The sequence below is a fragment of the Clytia hemisphaerica genome, unplaced genomic scaffold (genome assembly GCF_902728285.1).
Source record: "Clytia hemisphaerica strain Z4C2 unplaced genomic scaffold, Clytia hemisphaerica genome assembly, whole genome shotgun sequence".
In the NCBI taxonomy this organism is placed as follows: Eukaryota; Metazoa; Cnidaria; class Hydrozoa; order Leptothecata; family Clytiidae; genus Clytia; species Clytia hemisphaerica.
Window position 1 is genome coordinate 488,666 of NW_027104076.1, and position 25,870 is coordinate 514,535.

General features: G+C 36.0%; 2 protein-coding genes and 1 pseudogene across 3 annotated transcripts in view; 1 reads left to right on the forward strand and 2 right to left on the reverse strand.

The window, feature by feature from the left end:
• Window positions 1–6,825, reverse strand: part of LOC136812560 (probable ATP-dependent RNA helicase DDX10) — a 29,911-nt gene extending 23,086 nt beyond the window's left edge. Inside the window, exon 1 of one of the 2 annotated variants that reach the window (XM_067069087.1) lies at window positions 6,575–6,825. In XM_067069087.1, the coding sequence (XP_066925188.1) occupies window positions 6,575–6,709 (135 nt within the window). In that variant the 5' untranslated portion in view covers window positions 6,710–6,825. The remainder of the gene's footprint in view (window positions 1–6,574) is intronic. The other variant, XM_067069088.1, reaches the window with a different exon arrangement.
• A 215-nt stretch (window positions 6,826–7,040) lies between these two features.
• Window positions 7,041–15,493, forward strand: LOC136812579 (zinc finger protein 708-like; annotated as a pseudogene).
• A 1,969-nt stretch (window positions 15,494–17,462) lies between these two features.
• On the reverse strand, window positions 17,463–19,967 carry LOC136812561 (frizzled-4-like). Its single transcript, XM_067069089.1, has one exon. The coding sequence runs from the start codon at window positions 19,849–19,851 to the stop codon at window positions 17,653–17,655; it is 2,199 nt and encodes a 732-aa protein (XP_066925190.1). The 5' UTR covers window positions 19,852–19,967; the 3' UTR covers window positions 17,463–17,652.
• Between the last annotated feature and the right edge of the window lie 5,903 nt (window positions 19,968–25,870).

Consider the following 25,870-nt stretch of genomic DNA (forward strand, 5'->3'; position numbering starts at 1 on the left):
CAGCGTCCGGTCATTTTAAATGAAAACAAAATTTTTTTTAAAAAGGGCGCGCTATATCAGTGAAAGTTATCGTGACATGTTATGACAGAAAGTATGATTGATAAACTTGGTGGAGTTATCAAAACAAATTTATTGTCAAAGAGATTAAACAGTAAGTGAAAATACAGGCCAGATATCAACAAGTCCCATGTTGCATACAATCGTCCCAAGTTGGAGCAGTTGCTTCATTGAAGATTAAGAAGAAGATAAGAAGATAAAAAATGCGCTGGGTAATTTTCATTGTAACAGTTTGGTCAATCATTGCTGAAAGTTTGAAAAAGTTTTTCCAACGCAAAAAAAATTTCAGCCAATTAAAAGCACAGTGTGCTTATATCTACCGGTTTGTGTAATTTACGATGCGCGATCCAACGATTCACGATGTGCGATGCACGATCCATACATATATTATGTTAATTATTCTAATTATGCACGAATAAGTTTTCATAATGCTAGCTACAAACATCATATAACAATAACGAAAAAAAAATTTAAAAAAGAAGGGGAAATAATTTATCATAATCATAATGATTAAAATAACTTATATATTCTGTGTAGAAAAACCAAAAATTGATATCGAGAGAAAGAAAATGTTCGCCGCATGCCTCACTCGTTTTTAAAATGAAAAAAAAAGCCTTGAAAGTCATGGAAAAGTTTTGGCGCGAAAAATTTATTAAAACACTAACTCATTTTTGTACGTTCATTATTTTTTTAAGAACAGTGAATAAGGAATCATTGGCTACATTATTACTTTTGGCATGTTCTTATAAAAGCCTTTCACCGACTGAATTGCAACTGGTGCTTTTATTTATTTGATATTTTTCTTTGTTTGATGATCAAGTTAATTCATTTGATCTTTCGAATCGTCTGATCGAAATTATCAAAATATAAAAATAAAAAAAAAACAAAAATGTACCCAGGTACAAAGATGGCTTGTTGGTTCTTGGGCAAACGCGCATTCCACATCCTTTGGCAAGATCTGCGTACGCGGAACGTAAATTTATATATGTTCGAGAAATGCTACCGATTTGGTTTATGAAAAAACCCCGAGCAAAGTAGACTTTTCCTTTTTTATAAAATGAAAGTGTTTTTAAAATTATATCGAGTTTGACTATCCAATCAAGTGCGAGATGTTTGTTTTTGTGTCGTTTCACTTTTCGACTTTTGCACACTTGCGAAACAAAGATGGAGTTTTTATTGTCAAGGCAGGATCCTGCTGATTTTTTAAGCTGTCGAAGGCATCTTTTGCTTGTAAAATAACGTTGCTGCTGTTCACACTTATTGTAAATTTTACTCGAGTATCATTCTTGAGGTTTTTTACCACTTCCTCTGGGAGAGGAGAGCTGACCTACCATCCACTTGGTTTGACAGATGGTTGTTTACCTTGTGGCATCCATACTGCATGGCACATTTTTATGAAAATTGATTGGAGTAACCATCCCTATTACATCAATTGATCACATTGAAAACTATTTTTATGGCTTGAGATCAAGATCAAACCAAATATCTGCAACACAGTCAAGTCAGATTTAAAGCAACATTTGGATTTCGAAATTATAATTTAATATTTAGACTTTATAATTTTATTGGAAATGTCATGTCATGGTTAAACTTTACATTCAGCCGGAACAATGATTTTTTTGTTATGTTGTCAATACATGGTTCAACGTATTTGAGTGAACGCTTTTACGAAAAAGATCATACATATGCTATCGAATATTGGGTGATTGTGGTCAGTAACATTTGTTGAGGAGGTATGCTGCGAAGAACAGACACATTATTTTTTAATGTATCACAAATAATATCTCTTAGAAACTCCTCGAGGGAATTCTATTGTAATACACATCGCTTTTTTAGAAAAATCAAAAACTCCAATAAGGTCTATTATTCAACACGACATAAGAAAGACTTTGTTGTAGTTTGAGATCAAGCAAACGCAAACATTACCAGATTCCCATCAAGATTCAATATAAGTATTATGTAGCTACGTATAACATATTGCAACACAAGAAGGGGGACAAATTGTGAATGTTTTGGTGGTACATGGGCAGTTAGTCACACTAGGATAATTAAGCTTTCAGAAAAAACAACATCAGTCATCTACAGGATACATTTCAACAATAAGGATGAGAGTTACCTGAATCAAGTTCACAAGACAATATTAATTAAAACTTGAAAGTTGGAAACAAAATAAAACGTGCAGCAGCCAAAATCAACCAACCAAAATATGTCATTCAATTCCCGAGACAGCGCTTTGATTTTTAAGGCCTTGTTTATACGTTAAAGTAAAAACGATTCCTCACATGTAAATGGGTCATTGCTTGAGGTCCGGCAAAATTTCCGGGAGATAGCCTATCCGGCGGTGCGCGGATCTAGGTGGGTTTCGCCTCCCGCGTAGATCTTTTTCTTGGGAAGTCTTCAAATTAGTTTTCATGGTTGGCTTGGCTCAAATTTTTTCAACTATGGCTCAAATTTTAGGCAATTTCTCAAAGTTTTTGAAAATGTTAATTACATTAAAAAGCGCCGGGTTATTTTTTCATGAATCCCTTTAGAGGTTTTGCGGTGCATTTTTTTGCTTGAGAGTCAATTAAACGATATAGCGCTTTCGCAGCATTAATCTTTGATACGCATTTTGGCGGGACGCTAGTGTGACTAACTGATGGGATGTTTTGTGTGTGACATGTGATGCTTAATGACATTAACTTTTACATGTTAAGGCAGCAATCAGAAAATACACTTCCTTTTTATTTTTTTATCTTTTTAAGTCATTACAGTAGTAGAAAATTTCAAATTCACTGCTGCTGGTGGTCATTATTCAGTTCAAACACTTTAAATAATTTCCAAATAAAAAAAGCTCTTTCACAACATTTTCCTCCAAATTCTTGAACATGTATACTGGCAAAATGAAATGCATCTGGAGAGGTTCGTGATCGCTGCCTTAGAATATTGGAATGTTTCAAGGGGTTTGAAGTCATTGCATGATTTGCTTTTTTGATTGCATGAATGTATGAAAACTAGTAGTGAATTATAAATTAGTTATACCGGGTGGCCCAAAAAAAACTTAACATGATTTCAAAAGTGATTTATTTGACGTATGTTAGCCGTAGGAGTGCGAAACTTTCAGCATGTCTTTACAATTCTAATTTAGATCTTTGTGTAAAATTTCTTGAAGATATGAGATGCCAAGAAAGAGTTATGCTTTAAGGAGTATTGGAAGGTCTAAAACCAAACCCGCAGAAAAATAAAAAATTGACGTCAGTTTTTTGTTTTTATTTCTTTTTATGAAAAGATGTTTTTCATTTCATCGCGAAAATCTAATACAAGTTGAAAAGAAAGATAACACAATTAATTTACACGAGCATAAATATTCAGATAGTCATTTCTTTATCCGAAAATTGATTGAACCACCATCCTTCGATTCTACAGCTTGGAGACGAGGAAGGAATTGCTTTAAAGCCTTTCTGATTTCTTTCAGGTCGGTCGCACATTCACCCCAAACTTCTTTGATGCGAGCTTCCAACTCCTCTACTGACTGAAATGGGGTGCAATGCCGACCTTCAAAGACTCTTTCTTGAACTCGATCCCAAAAATAAAAGTCTAAGGGGTTGCAATCAGGCGAACTCGGCGGCCAGTCCGTGTTTTTCACAAATCGTGACTTTAACTTCTCTTTAAGGAATTTTTAAATCTTGTTTGCACGATGAGACGGTGCGCTATCTTGAACAAACGTGAAATCGTTGTGTGGGTACATTGTCTCGGCAGCAGGGATTAACTTGTCTTTCAGATGTTTTAGATAAGATTCGGCATTCACTTTGATTTTGCTACCACCAACAAAAAAAGGCTGGCTCACTCCTTTCCAAGAAAAAATCGCGGAAACCATCACCTTTACCGATTGCTTGTTTCGCTCACTAAAAGGCCGTTTTGGCTCCACGTCTGTCTTCGGACCATTGTGATAGACTCTGTTGTTTTGGCGGTTTGTCTTTACCTGTAAGCTGAAGTCCTTTTCGTCTTGGAAAACCAATCGAGGGATTGAATGCATGGTGAATCGCCGAAACAGTTTTGACACTCGTTCAGTTCTTCTTTTACGGCAACCATCAGTCAATTGAGGTGTTGTCATTCGTTTGTAACACCGTAGTTTCCTTTTCACAACAAGGCGTTGTACAGAAGATCTACTGATCGAAATCTGAGGAGCAATCTTTCTAGCGGAGCTGTGAGTACCGGGGTTTTCTTCTTGTGAGCAAATTAGCTCTTCCACCAGATCACCATTTTCCTTGGTGGTAGCAGTCACGGGCCGACCACTTCCCTTCTTTCGGTCAGTTGATCCAGTCTCTTTAATCTTTTTGATAAGGTTGTGGATAGCTATCCGTGAGCATTCAAACGATGGATGCTCCTGCCAAATTTTATGAGCATTCCAACCTTTCTCGATGAAATCGTTCTCAATGACGGCTTTTTGCTTTTCTGTCAGAACCATTTTTTACTTCACTGTCTTTTCTCCTTGATGCAGAATTGGAATGATTTTTGAAATGAAAATCAACCAGTGTTAACGTCAATTTTACATTGCAAGGGCTTCCAACACTGCAACATCTTCTTTTCGATAAAGAACAAGAAGGGAAAAGACATAGAGCGTAGAGAGCAAAGCGAACATGATAGAATTGTTAAATCCCAATTTTCTGCGGGTTTTTTAAATTACCTTTCATAGTCTTTTGTGCATAAAACCATATCTAGTTGAGATATCTGTCTGAAATTTTCACAAATAAAGCAAAATGCTTTAAAGTTTATCTGTCTGAAATCGTAAGAAGTTTGAAAGGAAGGACGTCAAAATATTAGAATTTGAAATCATGTTAAGTTTTTTTTGGGCCACCCGGTATTTTTGTAAAAATGGATTTTATTCTTTACCACTTTTAGTTACGACATCCATCCTAAACTATCAAAAAGTCCATATTACAATGTCACATTGTAACACAAAACAATGATGAGAAAGACTACATTATTACTAAAACTACACATTATGACTTCATGATTGAAATAGGGTCTTTTTTTCACAGGATACGTTTGTTGAAAAATTCTAGAAGGATCTTTTAAAACTATAAAATTATTTTCAGTTTAAAAGCCCTGTATGAAATACTCTGTGTTACCCTTAAGATTTTTTGAAACTACTACAAAAGTATAGACCTTTTTTCAAAGAGGACGTCCTGTTGAATAATTATGTAGTCCAGCCATAAAAACAATGATAGAGCCATGCATAATTACTGTATCATGCATATTGTAATAATTATGCATGGTTTTATCATTGTTTTTCTGCTGGACTACACAATTATTCAACAGGGTGGCCTCTTTGAAAAAAGGTCTATTACAAAATCGAGTACAAATGACTTTTCTATCAGTGTAGACCTAAAGCTCTGAAACACCATCTAATAACATGAAAACCAGAATATGATTCTTCAATGGGAATCAAAACTATAAAGTGCACTTACAAACATCAATTTGTCAGATCTAACAAAATTAATAACCGCACTGTCATTATTGACAATAACACAAACGATTTTCTGTCAAGAGCCTTGTAAACATTCCAACAACTTCCATCGAAATGATCTATCACAGCTCAGTCTACCATTTTAGCGCGGTCCGAGGATTGAGCTGAGAACTCTTGCAGAGCGCCCGAGCTCCCGCGCGGCGCGCACCGCGGAGATGAAAAACTTCAATCTGTCAATCATTTTCTCAAGCGAAGAGTAGGCGAAGCGATTCTAGCTTTACGATAGTGCCGCGGATCATCAATGGATAGTATTCAATTATCATTATCCCTTTATTTTCATTACTAGAACTTTTGCAAAAAAAAGGAAAAATAGAAAAGTTGTATTTTTTACTGCTCTATTCACATACTGAATTTGAAAGATCTTCTATGTGGCGTTTTTTTGCAAACTTCAAAAAACTGATTTTTGTCCTGCCTTTGCGGGATTTTGGCCCAAGTGCTTGAGTGCAGCATAGAGTACAAAGTCCAAACATGCGTTTCCCGTAATTTTTGTATGAAGAGTTAGGTCTATACTGTCTTTCTGTCTTTTAATTTTTCCAACATCCTCTTCTTTGACATTATTGCGGAACGTGCGTTTTTTTAATATAGATATTAAATCCATGTTAAGACTCACTGAGCAATAAATTCTTGGTGAAATCATTCGACGAATATCGTTCGATTTTATTAAGGCACCATTTACACTAGATAACTAAAAGGAAAGAAAAGAGCGATGCGGGCGGCGGTGGTTGTTGTGCCGCCGTGGATTATGTGGTGTGTTTGGGGCATTAAGGCTTACGACACTGTCTCTTTAGCGGCTTTAGAGGTATTTTAGAGTTTCTCTTATTTTGCTAGCAACCTAGCAACTTGCGAATTGAGGTGGAGTCTGGATCGCTTCGCAACCCTTATACAATACGGCTAGTTTAATGAGTGTTGTTATGATTTTTTAGATCTCGGTTGCGTACAGGAACTCACCAAATGGACCTAACTGCCTGTCTAGAAGATACATGTATAAAAAAATCTAAACAAAATTACCGTTGTTTCTTGGCATTGCTGAACTTTCTCTTCAATCTCTTTGGTTTCAAGGTATCTTCTATCTTTTCTTTGAGCAGTTTTACCTTTGAAATCCTTATTTGTCTTTGAATTCTTAGTTGCTTTCACTGACTTCATCTCTTCTCCTATTCTCAATCAGTATTTTTGTGTTTTTTTGTTCTTCTGTAAAAAAAATTTCACATGTGATTTTCATAGCTGATCTACCATTTTGTTTGTTATTGTCTCGATTAATCAAACATTCCAATTGGGCTCGCCCAGCTATCTAGACTAGAATCTCGAAAAAGAGAAGCTGGAAAAGGAAAAAGTTAGCTTTTTAGCTAGGAAAACAAATCATCGAAAAATCAGTTAAAGGTATCTTTCAATCAGATAACGTCTTTATTTCAAGCGACGTCGTTTGGCCAAGATTTAAAGTTTCCGTCTCGCTGTTCAAATACGGGCTACAACAATCAAGAGTTACGCTTGTAAAAAGAAGTCACTGTACATGGCAATAGTTATTAACTGCCAAAATAAAAGGAGCTGAAAGGCGAAACTCGAAGTTTAACTCACTTTGTCACTCTTCTGTCTTTTTAAACCCAAAGACGTTTTTTCTAATATGTTCAACATAGCTGTTCAACCAGAGAAGATTGTTGACTGTTCCATACAGGTAGCTAGATTGTTTTAGATAGTGATATATTTATATACTGAATTTGAAAGATCTTCTATGTGGCGTTTTTTTGCAAACTTCAAAAAACTGATTTTTGTCCCGCCTTTGCAGGACTTTGGCTTAAGTGCTTGAGTGCAGCATAGGGTACAAAGTCCAAACATGCGTTTCCCGTAATTTTTGTATGAAGAGTTAGGTCTATACTGTTAGGCTGCTGCACGTTTTATTTTGTTTCAAACTTTCAAGTTTTGATTAATTGTCTTGCAAACTTGATTCAGGTAACTCTCATCCTTGTTGTGCAAATACATCCTGTAGATGACTGATGTTGTTTTTTCTGAAAGCTAGATTTCCTAGTGTGACTAACTGCCCAGGTGATGAACTTTGGTCAAATTAAATACTTTCAGTCTTTGAGGATGATGGTACGTTCAGCCATGCATTAATGAAATTAAATTTGTCACATTATGCTCGCGAAAGCATCACTGGTTGAAATAACGAAACTATCGAGTCGCGAGTTGGCTAATTTTCCAAAAATATATGCCGCGTGCACAGTTAGTTTCACACAGCGAGCGCTATCGTAATTATAATGCGGATATCTTGCTCCGGAACACCGGAAGTGCACCGGAGCGGTCCGGAGCTGACTAATCGCCAAAAATTGTGCTCCAGAATCTTCCAATGTTCCGGAAAACGAAAAAAATAGCACTTTTTGCTCCGGACGTTTCTGGAGCGCCGGGAGGTTCCTGCTAAGGCCTGGAAAGTTTTTTTATTGGCCAAAGTGCAAAGACTAACGTTACAGGCAAAACTGTAAAGGCAGAAAATGGTCAAAACATGGGACTGTTGATATCTGGCCTGTATTTTCACTTACTGTTAAATTTCGAATTTGTGTATTTTATAATTTGCCGTTCGCATTGACTCAAATTAATGACTTTGGAGGTTTGGTGAAATGGTGGCCAAATTGCCATCCCATGATTAGTCAGATAGCCCCAAGTTAGAGCAGTTGACGGTATTGGCAAACACCACACTTTTTCTTTAGCATTTTAAGGGTGACATTCATAGCTACTCATTTTGCCACGGCAACGGTCCTTTTGACGTTTAGGATGTAGGGGTTTTCCCGCTTGACCTTTGTTCTGTGGAAAAATGGGCTATTCCAAAAATAAAAAAACCTTTTCCAGCAGCCCCCCTTTGAAATTTTGAATAACAAATTATCTCCTGGAAATCTGGGGTAGAGCCCTCTGACTGGTACAGTTCATATCTATCTAAAAGAGGTCCCAATTTGTAATAATCCCTCCTGGTGCTCCCCGGGGGGGGGGGTACTAGGTTTGCGAGGTGACGGGTATGTCCGAGCCAAAAATCGAAAATCGACCCTTTGAGAGACTAAATTTTGGTGATTTTGGGACCCTTTGAGGGACTTTTTCCTAAATTTTGGTCCATTTTTTCCAAATTTTGGTTTGATTTTCACCAAATTTTGGTCAAAATTTTTAGAAATCGTGACCCTTTGAGAGAGAAATTTTTGATTTTCGTGATTTTGGGACCCTTTCAGAGACTAACTTTTGAATTTGTACCCCTTTGAGAGACTTTTGAGGATCGAAAAAAGGTACCCTTATGGCTCGCACATACCCGGCACCCATTTTGCCTAAGTACCCCCCCCGGGGGTGCTCCACAAGGCCCTCTTCTAGGACCTCTCTTATTTTTAATTTATAAATGACCACGTCAAATTTTGTCTAAATCATAATCAATCATATTCGAACTGACAGTATTTCAAACTTCAAATGGCCGTATCTCCTTGTGTGTATGAGTATGGAACTTGTTGTGGTATACTTTTTTGCTCAGAATTTGATGCTCTATGTGGTCCATGGGATGAGGCAAACCCGAAAAAAAATTTTGTTTCCGGTCCACCGGCTGGGTGAAAATTTATTTCGTCGTCACCCGGCCGCATTTTTTTATGTACATCATCGTTAGGGTTAGGGTTAGTTTGTTTGTTTGGAAAACTTTCGTGAATCAGTTTTTGAGGCGTGTGATTTATCGCACGTGATATTTTATATGCTACTGTAAAATGCACGCCTAGAAATCACTTGGAATGAAGGTTTTATCCTGATCATTGTTATAGAAATGAAATTTTATTCATCTCAAACTAAACCCTGCATTGTTTTTGTTAATTCTTGCTTGCAACTCAACTTTTAAGAATGTTTTTTTTTATATACAACTTGGTTTTTATAAAAGAATCATGCTGATTTGTGAGTAAAATAAATAGAAACATTCACAAAGTGGGGACTTTTCAGTAAGTAAACAGCTTTGTTTTTATAAAAGGAATCATGCTGACTTGTGAGTAAAATAAAAAGAAACACTCATAAAGTGAGGATTTAAAAAATTGGGGAAATGTTTCTCTCACTCTACTTTTTTCTCAAAAAAGTTCACTTCGTAATTGAAGATAAATATTCAAAATGAAAGAGAGTGTCCAGTTCTTAGAGATATTGTAACCCAATTGAAAATATAAACGATGAAAATTAAGTATTTGAATAATCGCACGACTAAACCACTATAAATCAAAATCTAGGCGTGCGATGATCACACGTGAATTTTTCTTATGCCGAAGCCTGTATTGGTGTCAAGTTACTACAGATTTAAGGTAAAGAAGACCATCATTTTAACTTCTACGAGTGCTTTAAAAAATCGAGTTTTGGGATCGAAATTTAGCAGAGTGTTTTTTTCGTCACCCGGTGGACCGGAAACAAAAATATTTTTAGGGTTCGCCTAATGGTATCAATCGTTGAACACAAGTTTAAAAAATTGTCAATCTTTTACCGTCAACTACTCTAACTTAGGACTATCTGACAAAACATGGGGCGGCAGTTCGGCCACCATTTCACCAAACCCTAACTTCCCAGTGTACTCTTAGGTGCCAAATAAACGGGGGGTTGGAAAAATTTTTCAAATCAAATAAACGGGGGGACCTAATTACCGGGGGGTTGGAAAATAGACTTTTAAAAACCCTAAAAAGGGTCAAAATAGACCAAATTTAGGCTTTTTAGAGTAAAACAAGAAACTTTCCTTTTGGGAGCTGGGAATTTTTTCAAAAATTAATAAACGGGGGGTCCTAATAACGTCCGGGGGTTGGAAAAAATACGAAAAATTAACAAGCGGGGGGCCGTTTATTTGGCACCTAAGAGTATTAAAAATACACAATTTCTCTTTCGCACTGAGTAGGCTTTTAAATTGAAATATGAAAAAAATCCGTAGTGGAACACATGTGAATATCTGGAACAAAGAAGACCATATTAGTGGCAAAACAATGGAACATTTGACGTCACTCATGCGGCAAGTTACACACTCGTAATTTGTTAATCCCATCAGGAAATAGGCGGTTAGGCGTCCAATCGGCGTCCGGTCATTTTGAATGAAAATAAAAAATTTAAAAGGGCACACTATCAGTGAAAGTTATTGTGACATGTTATGTCGAAATCATTTCCACAGCTGGATAGCCCTGAATTAGTAGTATCCAAAAATGGTATGGTTTGTTAACTTTCGATGTCTAGATCTCGGGATATTTTGGTTTAAATATTGAAAATTATCGATATTTTTTGCTGAGTCAGCAGTTTTTCAGCATATTTACCCACCTTAAAAATGAATTATCTCTCTATTTTTTCTGGAAATGCTCATAGGAAAATGCTGACATCATTGAAAAACGCCCAAAATGTCGATTTTGCCCTAAAAATGCCATTTCTCGGCAACAGGTGGTCGAAACGTAACAAATAAACCCATTTTCTTTATCTACTTTTTATGCTGAATTCGTTGGTATAATTGATATTCAGACTTCGAAAAAACCGTTAGTAAAAGGACCCTTGATAAGTTCTATCGATTAAGTAAAAATCCATTCACTAGAAAACTGCAGGAGATTCGAAGGGCAAATTTTTTTTGTCAATTCTACACCCTATTAGGAGCATAATATCAAAAATTTGCCCTGATCTAAGGGGCGCCCTACGAAAACCATTTTTAAGGCCTTTTTTGAATCTCGGGCGCTAGTCTATTCTGAAAACCCAAAATAAGGTAAATATAGGCTAAAATAAGGCTATTTAGAGCAAAATAGGGGGCCTTCTCTTTGACAGCTGAAAATATTCTTAAAAATTAATAAACGGGGGGGGGTCCTAATAAGGTCCGAGAGAGAGGTTGGAAAATTTTCGAAAAATTAACAAGCGGGCCATTTATTTGGCACCTTATTATTTTGACATATTTTTAAAAGTCATATTCCCAATAATTTGTTACTCAGTTTATGAGCAAAATTTAGCATTTTATCGCCCAGAAATTGATGAAAATGACTCTATCAATAATAACTCATTGAGATATAAGTATATAGTGTGACTGTGATTATGTTACTTGAAGAAGAGAGTCTTTGTGATGAGTTCTGCTTGTTCATCAACAAAGAGAAAAATTCAAATTAATTTCTCTTATTGTTCTTTTTGGTTAACAGCCATCTCCAAGCAGATTCTGATTACTCTGCTCTGACATGTTTGCACGCTAAAGACTCCAATTAAGATAATTTGTTCAGGTGGTTCATGGATCGCTTTGATCTTTTTCATCCAGCTTCTGAGCATGGTGATTAGCTAAAGCAAAGCATGACGATTCATAAACATAAACAGTTGTTTTCAATTTCATTGTCACATCTACCATATCCCTTTAGAACAAATCATAGTATGCACAAAATGGATACTCTCGGGTACCTAATAGCCGGGGGGATTGGAATAAGCGGGGGGTTAGAAAAAATTTCAAAACTTAATAAGCAGGGGGGGTTGGAATAAAAATGTCCGGGGTGGAAAAATTTTGAAAAGGAGGCTAATACAGCTGAATTAGGATAAAAGAGGAAACTTTCAGAAACATTTTCCCAAAAATTTATAAACGGGACGGGGGGGGGGGGGGGTTGGAATAAGAATGTCCTGGAGGTGGAAAGTTTTCGAAAAATTAATTAGCGGGGGGACAGCTATTAGGTACCCGAGAGTAGTTAGATTAGGTTAACAGTGTCCAGGATGTTAAAAATAACTACTATTAGGCGCCTGGGAGTACCTATGTGTTGATTGGTTAATCTTCTACTTCAGTCATAATTTCTATTTTAAACTTTTTTTGCTCCGTTAGTAAAGCTTCTCCTTTGTTGTAGTCTACAGTACATCAAATAAATTAAAAACTAAAACTCATTTCTTGCTTATTGTTTCATAGAATGATGTGTATTGCTATCGCATTCGTTGGTGTGATTCCTGGGTATCTCATGATTCTCTACCAGATTCATGGCAGTATTTAGTGGACGACTTCTGGAAGAAACAAACAGAGCAACAAATACAAGAACCTTTACAAAATCAAGATGATCCTAATCGTTTAATTCATTCCATGAATACAAAATTCTTACCCCATTTCTCAACGCTGTTAGTAGGAGAAAGTGAGGTCAATAGCCAGCAGCAGAATCTCATTTCAACCCAGTCACCATCTGATACGTTGGGCCCTTTAGAACCACCAGCGTTATTCACGACAGCACAACCTTTGGGCAGTTTGAGCACGCAACAAGCTACATTTACATTGACTGCTGCCAGCTTACGAGATAACCAACTTGATATTTCTGGTGTTGGTGATTTTCAGATACCCTTGTTTGAACAAACATCTCAGCCTGCTGGTAAGATTTTGTACCTGTTTTTACATCAAAAATAATTAAAGTTCAGCGATACTAAAAAATGGTTGAAAATTGCAACATTCCTTAAGCATTATCCTTGAAATTTCCAGCTTATCGTCAGTACTCTAGAGTTTTCTTACAGTCAATAAAGAACTATTTTCATCGGATTCAATATGTAATATTGTCATGGTTAAGCCAATATTTGTATAAAAGTTTCAATTCTACCCCGGGATTTCTTGCGAAAAAATACTCATGTTGTAAATTTCATGATTTTTCAACCATCGCGGAAGTTTTTGCTACAATCAGTGACAAAATACTTGGCACAAAAGGGAAATTCACCGGGGTGATTTGAAACCACAATCGATTTGTAAGTGCTCTAAAGTAGGTTCGAAGGGTAGAGTTTTAACTCTGAGTTTTAACGCTAGACTTAAGACTAGCTCCAAAAGTTCAAAAATGGTCCAGTAGGGCTTGAAATATAGCCTAGAAACCAATAAATCCCTCCCAGATCGAAATAGTCGATAAAATTAAGTTGAAGGCCTGGAATTGACATTCTCGCTCGAACTTCAATTTTTGAAAAATTGTAAATTAGCCAAAAGTGCCAATATATTATGGCACTGATTGTGGTAAAAGTTTGTAGACCTAAAATACAAGAGGATATGAAACAAATGTTCACAAAACCATTTGTTTTCTTTAGCATTACAGCTCATTCATCAACAGACACAACAAATTGAAATATCTTCCATCTCAAATACTGATGAACAAACAACCTCAGCCACCACAGACCACCAACCCTCAAAAACAACCGTAAAGATAGAAAGGAAGAAAAAAGAGCCCGCTAAGACAACCAAATTTACTTTAACTACAAAGACAAATAAGCAGACAACTTGTGAAGAATGCAGTCGAGACTTCTCTAAGACCAGCAACCCTAGAAAACGCTTACGTGAACATATCCGAAGAGTTCATTTAAAGAATGGGAAATTCCATTGTACCGATTGTCCTAAAACATTTGTATGCAGTCAAGGTCTTCGTGATCACGAGCCGGTGCATAGTAAAGAACGAAAACATAGTTGTACTTATTGTGGACAGACTTTTCTGCGTTCATCACATCTTTACATACATACCCGTACACACGAGGAAGAGAAAAATTTCAGCTGTGAAGGGTGTGTTTTCACGTGTAATGTACAATCGGAGCTGAAAGAACACTGTGAGAATACTCACTCAGATATCACAATCGACATCAAGTGTAGTATATGTAAACAAAATTTGTTCTCGTCTCAATCGATTTATTCACATAGTTTACGTCATTCTGGGTCACGTGATTGGAAATGTGACGTATGTGGATCGGCATTCAAACGTAAACAAATCTTAGATCAACACATGAAAAGACATTCGAAAGATCGGAACATGTTCAGTTGTGATAATTGTAGTAAAGATTTTACAACACGTTCGACATTGAAACAACATTTATATATCGTACATAATCGAACTATTGACGGCGCTGAACACAAATGTGAGGTCTGCGGTAAATGCTTCAAAAATTGGGCGAATTATAACCGACATGTCGGTTTACACCCTAAAGTTAATGATACATCATTAAATAATGTCGAACGAGATGAGGGTGGTCAAGCTAAAGATTTTAACACGTCTGGAACGGATGATTTTACATGTAATGTTTGTAAATCGCATCATGATACTTTGAGTCAGTTATTAGAGCATTTGCAACAACACCAAGTTGAAGAACAAAACGGTGTTGAGACTTCACTGAAAGATTCCAAGGAAAGGAAATGCGACACGTGTCAAAAACTTCAAGAACGAAAACAATTTAAAGAAACATTTAGAAATTCACGGCACGCTGGAATTGAAATGTGATATCTGTTACGTTGTTTTTAAGAGACGTGATACGTTGCGTGTTCACAAGAAACGTCATTTAGAACGGAACGAAAAACCAGAAGATTTCGATGGTGTGAAACATGATATTAGTGTTAACGAACGCTTGAAGGAGCTTCGAGCGCAAATTGGACAACCGGATCAGAGCGGAAATATCGCTTGCCCGTATTGCGGTAAAGGTTTTAACAAACGGAATTTGTTATTATCTCACATTGTTATACACAGTGATATTTCGTTTACATGCGATACCTGCGGAAAAGCTTACAAACAAAGAAGTTACCTAACAAAGCATAAGAGATCGCATCACCTTGGCGTGACAACAAAAAGAGGAAGACCTGCAGGTCAAGTTAAAACACAACTGAAGGGAAAGTATAAATGTGACACGTGTGTTTTCGAATGTTCTTCTATTAAGCTGTTGAAGGAACACAAAGCTTCCCATAAACCTTTGCGAATCGACTGTAAAGATTGTAACTTGGTTTTTATATGTCAAGATGATTTTCAAGTGCATATACGACAAGCGCATTCGAATAAGAAAAGACTACAATTGAGCCCGCCTTCGGAAGAGGTTCGAATTGTTTCTGTTGATGTGGATTCAGAGCACGTGATTCAAGAAAACTTAGTTGATGACTTGATTATTACTATGAGGGATTAGTTATATGCATTCGTGTTATTTATTATATCGTGTTTCTGAGTATGAAGAAAACGTCAAATTTCAATCAAACTTGAATTTAAACCAGAATAAATCCTTAACTAGTCCTTAAGCCCTCCGCAAATTACTCTGAACGATGCTATCGAAACTCAAGTACATAGTAAAGGCGGGAGAAAATATATACGCGCGGAGTTTACAACCGAAATGGGCGGTTTGCAGGGAAAAATAGCGGCTGTAGTGTTCTAAACACAGTAAAAACAATACACAGGCTGCAAAATTAAAGTCTGAAGACAAATCACGTTTTACTCGAATTTTTTTCGAATTTATTGACACTAATAAAATTATCAGCTGTAAGTTGTAAAGCAAGTAATATAACATGGGAATGAAATCACGTGAAATTTTTTCGAGTAATCACATGTTTTGACTGCATTGATATAATTTTGCAACCCGTGTATTATAAACACCACCATCACTGTTTGGTCCGCCCCCTTACACCTCCGTTTTCAAATTCATCCCGCCTCCTAAATCATTCCCTTTTTAGTAACTTTGTGTATACGATTATGACCGTCAACCTTAGCTGTCAGGGATGAAAGCTTATTCTTTAGTAGGAATTGAATTGCGATTATGTACTCGTTGAAAAGATAATGAGTATCTAAATTTTATCGCATATATAATTTTAGCTAATCAGTATTTTTGCTGGTACCAAATAAGGGACTTCATTTAATTCAGTGAATATGTTTTTCAATAAGACCCTTTCTATGCCGTAATTCTTTTCTTAATCCAAAACAATTGCGCAAAAAGATGGTCCCCGTCCCGTTTTGAGATCCTTTCCTACCTACCACGCTTATTTCGAGATGCAACTTTTAGCCCAAGTGTGTTTAACTAGAATTGTAGACGATCAAAGGCGGGATAACGGAGCTTAGCCTCGCAGAGTGAGCAATATTGCATTTTAGGGCTGTATTCGGTCAATGTGTAAGACAAAGCTAAAGGTGAGGCGTCGCCTCATTCGTTCGCAATGGACTTACGTAAGTGTTTATGGTGTTTGTTTGCTTTAAACTTTACCACCGCCATTTTTTTCAGTAAATCGCCTTGACGGCTGCAAACTCTGCGCATATATTTTCCCATGTTTACTATCCGTCTAACGGAGGGTAGCATTGTCTACTAGAATGGCTAATAACGTACGTGATACCAGAAAATTCATCCTAAATTCATCAAAAAATTAACAGGAAATAAACTTCAGCCAGAAGCAGACACTAGAATTCAAAGATGAGAATCGCTACACTACTACCATTCAATACTAAAATGTAATGAAAAAATTCAAAAGCACTGTTGTTCGAAAAGGGAAAGCGAATGACAAAAATGAAGACCAAAAGAGATATTATAGGTAGATATAAAATGGAGACATTGCGTAATAATTGAGAGAGCAGGAGGTTCTGTGGCTGTAGAAAGGGAAGAGGTTAAAATGCATTTTCTCTAAAAAATGAAGCATGTGTTGATGATGACTAAATGTGGAAATCATATTTTTTGAAAAATTAAAATTCATTTATCTTTCAGCTGGTAAACAATAAAATATACAAATAGCTAAATGAAAAAAATTATTAACAAAAAGTAGAATAAGAAGGTAAAAATATATGGGTAAAAATAGCACTTAAAATTTATCTAAAGTGCCTTTTTTATCTCGTTTTTAGTTTGAAATTTTAAAATCATACAATTATTGATTTTTTTACTAAATAACTAATATTTTCTTAATATTTTAGCGAAGCAGGTTAAAAACATGGTTTATTTTTCTTTTAACAATAATAAATACAATGAAAATAAAAGCGCACAAAAATATTTTCTTGTACATCATAAAAGATGTCATCAATTTTCTAGAACTACCTTCGTAGGTTTTCCTTTAAAAAATAGATCTTTCTATAAAAGTGCTTCATCATCAATTCGAGATTGACTTTTAAGCTTGTCAAGATTTTGAAGGCGCCTTTCGATACATCCAAATTAAATTAAGATTTTCGTTCTCAAAAGACAGAATTAAAATAACAAATCATGGATATGTCCCTTAACACGAAAATATGATATATCTTTGTGCAGGATAGAATTCTCGCAACGTTTTAAACAAAACAGGGCTCCTACTATATAAGGTCTAAAAAAAGTCTTAGAGTGACGTTCAAAGCACTGGCAACCAAAATAATTTGTACACAATTTGTTAGCTAATAGAAATATGAAACTAACCCTAAATATTTTCACATTTTGGCTTCGTTCGAGTAATGCGAACGACTGGACATACTTTTCGGCGAAGCCGGAGGGTCCAATGGTCGACCATTACGAGGTAGACTAGCAGTATAATGCTCTGAAGAGCTACTTGGAGCATAGTTTGCTTGTCTATGCATCATATCATGTCCATTTTGAATAAGTTTGTTTTCATAATTATTAAATACTTCGTTATGTTCATAATCTGATGTCATATTTGACGAAGGTGTGACTGTAAAACCGCGCGAACTTGAATCAACAATTTTAGCTTGTGATACGGGTAGATTGTGTGCTTGCATGACGGCCGGATGTTGCTGGATAGGAAAAAAGAAATTAGTTGCAGGCTGTGCGTACATTCCTGGTTGGATGGCGATAGCGGGGTGTGAAGCAACCGTACTGGCGGGCGTGTATTGATTTAAGGCTTCGTTTGAGGATCTTCTGCGTGGCGGAGCATGGGCAGATTGGAGATTGGAAGTGGTTGGTGCAAAAGAGTTCTTATAAAGACGTTCCTTTTCCTCTTCTTGTTTACTCGATTTCTCAGGAAAACGTCGTCGGTAGAAATTCTTCCACGAATCGAATGTCTTGGATGTCCAAATCCACACACCGCTTGTTACACCGACAACCAACAACATGAAATAACGTAAGTAGAAAATCTCGGTGCGCGGTTTCAAATCCTTTTCACAATTTGGATCTTTAAGACAAGATAACATGTCTTGTGACACTTGCTCGGTACGTTTCAATCGGTTATACTCGTGTATAAAACATCCGACCACGATTGAGGCGGGTACGGAGTAGAGGACGGAGAAAATGCCGATTCGAATGATCAAACGTTCCAATTTGTTCGTGTTACGTTCTCGTTGCAGTTCTTTCCGGATCTTGATCAAAGCCACAAATCCCATGATGAGAAAAAGTGTTCCGATGAGTAAATAGATAAGCAACGGTAACGCCACAAACATTAATAAATTCTCACTGTTGGTTGCTCCTATATAACAAACACCTGCCAACATATCAGTGTCTACTTTACGAGTCACCAGCGCGATAATAGTTTGTATAGTCGGTACAGTCCAGGCGACCGCGTGGAAAAGTGACGAATATTTTTCGATCGCTTCGTGTCCCCACTTGAGAGCGGCAGCTAGAAACCAGGTAACTGATAAGACAACCCACCACAAAGCAGATGCCATTCCAAAGAAATAGAGAAGGAAGAAAACAATGGCGCACGATGTAGACGACATCCCATCTATCAAAGCGTGTTGACCTTGCGGTGAGTTCTCACATACGATGTTTTCGTAGTTGCCAAAAACCCGGATGAGGTATCCAATCGAGTATAAGTTGTAACAGAAGGATAGGAAAATGATAGGTCGTTCAGGATACTTGAAACGTTTGTGATCGACTAAGAAAGTTGTTACAGTGACCAGAGTTGATAGGAAACAAATGATGGACCAAGTTGACACCCATACTGAAGCGAATTTCTTGTTCTCTTTTGTGAATGGCGAAGTTGCCTCGCACTTTGATACACAGGTTTCACTCTCAGTTTTTTTCAAATAAATCGAGTTAGGTAGTAACTTACAAACCGATTTAAAAGTCACTCGATCGGTTTTGAATAAAGTGCTGATCAAGGCTAGATTCTCTTTACTTTGTAACACTTTAACGTCTATACCTTTTGGAAATTGTTCAACCACTTTGACCCATGCTGGTGGGGCAGTGGGTACAACTTCAGTTTGTGGCGTTTTGCGGGTGGGCTTGGAAGGCGGTGGGCTACCACATAGGGCGTTTTGTTTCGTGTTACTAGCCAGGAATTCGCAATTCAAAACATCGGGCCATGTGAAACTATATTTCTTCATCAGAGGTTCACAACCTTTTCTCGCCTCCTCACAAACATGTCGACATGGATAGACGGGGGTCGGGTTTCCATTAATCGAATGACAAACCGGTAGAAACATGTTGCAAATAAAAAACTTGAAATTTTCGTAACAATTCACTTGAAATAACGGTGAAAATTCACTGATTCTCCTAGCAGCTTCATCCAGTTTATCAATCCCAGCTTTAACGTTCGGAATCAAAGTAGCGTTGTATCCAAGATCTTTACAATGGTCGTTAATAAGCGGTACGCATCGTTCACGCTGTCGTGCGCCTCCCGTGCCAACCAAAAAGAAGGTAAGGGCAAAGGTAAGTTTGATAACGTTAGGCAGCATCACTGCTCCTTCCAGAGAGCTCGCGAATGTTTGTGATAAGATTCTTGAGTCGTTTGTTTGATGTTTTATAACAGAATTTTTTTGTCTTTTTTTTCTCTATTCTAGATTCTGAAAATTCAATTAAAATGGAAGTAGATTAGTGTCAAGGTTTCGTTAAATGAAAGCAATCGCTCGTACTATGTCAATCCAATAAAAATTGAATATTTGACACAAAGGATTTAAATCAGGCTTAAAGTACAGAAAAAATGCAAGAAAACATCTAAGGTAAAAAACCTTAATACTAATGTGTATGAAAACAACCCAATAAAAAGTCTGGCTAATCAAAATAGCCGGAATTCCAAATATATAGCGTATGAATTGATAAAATGGCACACAACGTTCTTTCAACGTTTAAACAACGTTCACAACGTCCATATAACGTTAAATTAATGTCGAAACAACGTTGTGTGCCAGCTGGGTAAGTTGTTCTCATGAAAAACCTATAAAATTTCCTTAGAAAAATCATGGAAAAATTAACGGTATAAGGAAAAAGTCGTTTAAGAGCATTTTAAGATAGTGCAATTACGCCGCCCTAAATTTTTTTGCCGAACTAGAATTTCATTGCAATTAATTTAATACCATGGAACTGAAAATTGGGAAATTTTGGTCTTCCTTTTGTCTATATTTCATCGTACAAGGTTTTAGAATTGTATCAATAATCAGTCAGAAAAACAAGAAATCCCCGGTAAATTTAGAATATCGTAGAAATTTGAATTCCTCCCCAATATTTTCCAACCTCAAAAAACACAACAAAATACCAACTGTTAAAATCTGTTAAAAATGAGAAAATCTTCCAAAAATTCGTCAAAAAAATATAAAGGAACGAGAGCCAGTATGAACAAAATAAAGGATAAAAAAAGAGAAATATCGCACAACAAATATTGCATATACATCAAAATTTGATTTCTCATCTCAACAATAAATACACTTTCTAATATCGACTTGTCAAATTTTTTCCCATTCTCTTCGTAAAAAGCTATGAAGAAAAGATTTTGAACAAAAGAAAAAGGACTAAATTAATATAACTACTATTAGAAAGAAAATATGGAACTCCCAATAGGGAAAAATATGTTCTTTTGGCTTTTTGTTTTCATGGGCTCGCTAATTATGGCGATAATGATATTGCAAGCAAAATGATGAATAATAATTTCTTCACTGTAAATGTTGATTTTAAAGACCAGATTCACATCTGCAGAAATTTAGATGTAACTTCTTAGAAAATCACATCCAAAGACTTGCAAAAATGCTGAAAATTGGAGCACTTTAAGAAGCTCCATAATTTGGTTAGATTCTTATATAAAACGCACGTGTTCTTATGTTCTTGTTCTTATACATTTGAAAAAAAGTTTCAAGACAAAATTGCAGACCCGACTTTTTTTTCACTCAGTTTTAGAGAAATATGTAACAAAGAAAGTAAAAAATCGCAACATTAACTTTTACAATGACTTATAATTGCTATGTGTCAAGAAAAGGTGTTTCCAGAAGGAAACTTTTTCCATAAGATGGAAACATAAATCTCGAAACAAATCACAGCTTACACACGAGTTTTTTTCTCACGTTTTTTTTTTGTAATATGGAAATAATCAATCAAAAAACGGAACTCGTTAGTTATTCGATTAATACAAAATCCGGAAAACTGGCAGGGTCATCTGTATTTCAAATAATCTCTAGAGGTTAGATGCTATAGATAAGATCGTCCGAATCGATACTATGAGCTACACAAGAGCTGCACGGTTTTTTATTAGAGCAAACTATATAAGAACATAATGCTTCGATGGCCAAAATGTTAAGAACAAGTTAAGAACATCTTAAGCCTTTGCGGTCTCTAAAACACCCAATTTCTTAGAAAAATGGACAAAAATACTTAAAAATGGTGAAAATAAGAACATGTTAAGAACAATTTTAGGCTTAAAACTAAAAAAGTTAAGTTAAGAAGGCTTTACCAATTTTGGATATTCTTGAGAAAAAAGAACATTAAGGCTGAAATTCGTCGAAAAATGAAGAACATCGTAAGAACATGCCCAGCCTCAGTTTGGAAAAAAAATACAATTTTTCCTCTTTTCAAGCAGTTTTAACGGAACTTAGGAATGGATTTACTTAAATCGAGAGTCAAATATTGTCCAAATTTTACCAACTTTAAGTGCTCTTTCTTTTGATATTGTCGATTTAGAGTAGTCTGAAAAATTAAGAACGCATTTAAGAACATTTCAGGCTGAAAATTGCTAAAAAAAATAAGCACATCCAGGCTCAGCCAAATTTTAGGTGTTCTAATAAAAAAAAAAGTGTAACATGAAATATTCAAAACTGTCAATGTCATACCCATTGCCATCTATTAGCAAAATGGGTGTCGGGTATGTGCGAGCCATCCCCTTTTTAAACCCTCGAAAGTCTCTCAAAGGGGTACAAAAAACAATTAATTCTCTTAAAAAGCCAAAAATTATGAAATATCAAAAATCGACTCCCTAAAAGGATAAAAAAATCTGGTAATTTTGAGCTAAAGATTCGAAAAATAGTCTCTCAAAGGGTCGATTTTCGACGTTTGGCTCGGACATACTCGTCACCTCCTAAAACTATTACCCCGGGTCTATTAGCTATTTTACTTTATGCCTACCGATCAAATAATCCTCACTGGGTCACATTAGACACCGAAATAAGAAAAAACCTCACATAAATCATTCCAGAACGCTATTTTTACATCAATCAAATTTTAATCAATCACTCAAGAGAAAATAATCAGGAAAACACTCTACTACAACATACTATTTTTCATTACCAGCGATAACAAAAACATTAAAATCAATAAAGCATCATTCTGCAAACAAACTGATAAAAGTCATGTTATGTTCTAAAGAAGTATCACATCAAGGCGAGAAAAATAAATAGACTTCATTCAATGATTCAAGCCAGATCTTTTCTGATCCAAATGTCTTAAAAATAACAACAACCGCCTTTCCCGTATCCTTACCAAGCTTTGAAAAGAAAGTTCTGAAATATGTTATTTTCTTAATCAAAATCACACATCACAAAATCATTTCACGCCAATTATATTTTTCAGAAAGAAAACTCCACCTCCTCGATTCCCGTTCAGTTCCCAAGGGTGTTAAAACTGTCAAAAGGAGGCGTGCGAAATTCAAAATTAAGCTTTTGTTATTAAGAGAACAATAAACAAAAGGCGTGCGAATCATAATTAATGAAAGTGTAATAATTAGTGCCATCTTGCGCTAAAATCTTTTTAGTTTCATTAGCTCAAGCGATAAAAACAAAAGAAATCTCTAATACAAAAGAAAAGTGTTTGCGAAAAACGTTTTCGGTTTTTCATCAAAATCTTTAAAACTATTTTCTCAACTAAATCTCACTATTTATATATTTTTTTTTAATAAAAAATCTTTGGGTTTAAAATATCGTTATATTTGAGCCTAATAAATCTGAAAAATGTGCAAGACATATGTACTTTTAATCTATTCCCGATCTTCTTTTTCCTTATGTGCTTCCAGATTAGATTCTTGGCGTTGAGTCAGATAAATCTAACCTGATAACAACTGACTGGTCATAATTTCCTTACGGGCACGGTAAACCTCTGAAGGCCCTTGAAAATTAACCATCTGAGGAAAATAGTCTTCAGGCAGGAATCTGCCTCACAACTCGTATTCGTCCTGTATACATCAGATTATAAAAATACAGGACTGGTCTCCTGTCTGGTTGTAGGCCGGAAAGTCGAAAACTAAATTTTTCCTATTCATAAACACAATCACACAACTTTGTTGCCATTCCCAGTCCTTTTAGCCAATTTTTCTGGGAAGGGGTCCCAGTGAGTCTGTGAGAAGGGAGTGTATCAAAGATTCTGTTGACCTACCTGTACCTACCAAGCTCAGAAAATTTTTAAACTTTTAGATTTAGGTAGATTTAGTTTTTTCTAAAGATTTGAGCTTGGATTCTCAGGCTGCAATTGATTTGGAATTTCATCGACTAATGATCTCTTAAACTAGCAAACTAGTCTGTTAATTAATCATGTCAGAGGGCGGGAACATAAAGGCGGTGGGCGTTTGCTGGAATAGGAGAACTAGCAAAATTTGATGAGAGGCTGGTGATTAATTTCAGCCATAGCCGCCGAAAAAATTTCGTCCTACGCTTACCTAACTCCTACTCTCACTTTTCTTGCGTGATACCGTTCAAGCCCGACTGGCGTGCCAGTCTAATGATCTCTTCATTTGAATTACTTTTTAGTACACATTTTCTAAACTAAGGAAGTTGCTATCTACTGCCCAAACATGACAATAGAACTAAAACCTAGATACAGGCACGACGGAAGCTTTTTATATCTGGTACGGCGAATGAGGAAATTTAAGCGATTTTATAGCGATTTGACCGACGAAGAGGAAAACTTCGGGTATTTTTGTGAAAATCTGGTACGGCGGCCGCCGTACCTGCCGTACCCGTTGCGTCGTGCCTGATATCAGACTGGAATAATATAAGCCAGCTCTTCAAAGCCAAATCAAGTCGAAACAACTACTTGTTATCATAAATAAGGCTTATAAATTGAAGAACAGCCAAAATCACCAAAGTGGTGCGAGATACTCTAAGTTTGAGATTGCCAAAAATTACCTCTGAAATTTCATTCCGATGAACTAGCATAAAACGGTACTGTAAAAACATTACGTCATTGATCTCATGATTAATGAGCTCATCTCCAAACTCAAAGAACAAAACAAAAAGATAAAATCTCATTATAAAAACCTATTAGCCTTTAAGATTTAATTACTGTCGATCGGAGTTTGTTTTAAAAGTTGGTGTCAGTCTAGTTTTTTTGACAATCTCATGTAAATTCCTCATTATCCTAATTGAATTGACCGTTTGACCACTTATAATCCATACTCTACTGTTTTGCTTTTCGAATGTAATATACCATTAATTTTCATGATGATTCTAAATGGAGAGGTCAATTGGGTAGACACGAAACGATAAAAGTAAACTGAATTTACTGGAGGTTTTCAACCGATTTAACCAAAACTTTCTTCTCTCGGTTTGATTTCATTGAATAAGCGATCGCCCGAAATCTTCCAAAAATATTAAAACCCTACTATTGTCAAAACATACAAGTTTTTTTTATAAGAACATCCCAAATTATTGACGCCTTGGAATGTTCTTAACTTTTTGGGTTTTAAGCCTAAAAATGTTCTTAAAATATTCTTATTTTCACCATTTTGCGACCATTTTTACCATTGTTTTAGAGTCTACAAAGCCTTAAACAAAGTTTATTGCTGGTTGACTCTATAAACACTTTAAAGTAGTAAAAAACTACAAAAAAACAGCCTTTGTCGATCAACCAGCAATAAACTTTGTCTGATATCTTTTGATTGAATGAATATTTTTGAAAAATTTTTTGACAGTGATTATGATCTAAGATTGAAGAGTCACTCCTGTGAAAATGGTAATTATACCACATTTCTACAAGAAATTGATTTTTTTCTTCTTCATTTTTCATTTTCATTTTCCTTTTTTTTCTCAATTTTTTTACTTGATAATATTCCACTCACGAATATCTTTTTAACGAGCACAAAATCGCAACTTGATTCGAATTGTATCAAAAGTTACAGCCATTTTTGTCTCCAGCTCCCGGGGGGGCACTGGGTTTGCGGACTGACGGTATGTGCGGGCCAAAAATTGGCTTTTAAAATTGCACCCTTACAGTGCAGCAAAAATCAGTGAAAATCACACCCTTAGAGTGCATTTTCCCCCAAACTTTCGATCCCTTTCGTGCAAAAAATGGTCAAAATTCTAGCATTTTTGGTCAAAATATCTAGATTTTTCAAGAATTTTCTGAAATTTCTACCCTTACAGTGCATCTCTAGTTTTTCCGACCCTTACAGTGCATTTTAAACATATTGGAAAAGGTACCCTTAGGACCCGCACATACCCGTCGGTCCTTTTGCCCAGCTGCCCCCCCCCCGGGCTCCAGCTGCAAATTATTTTGAGACAGACT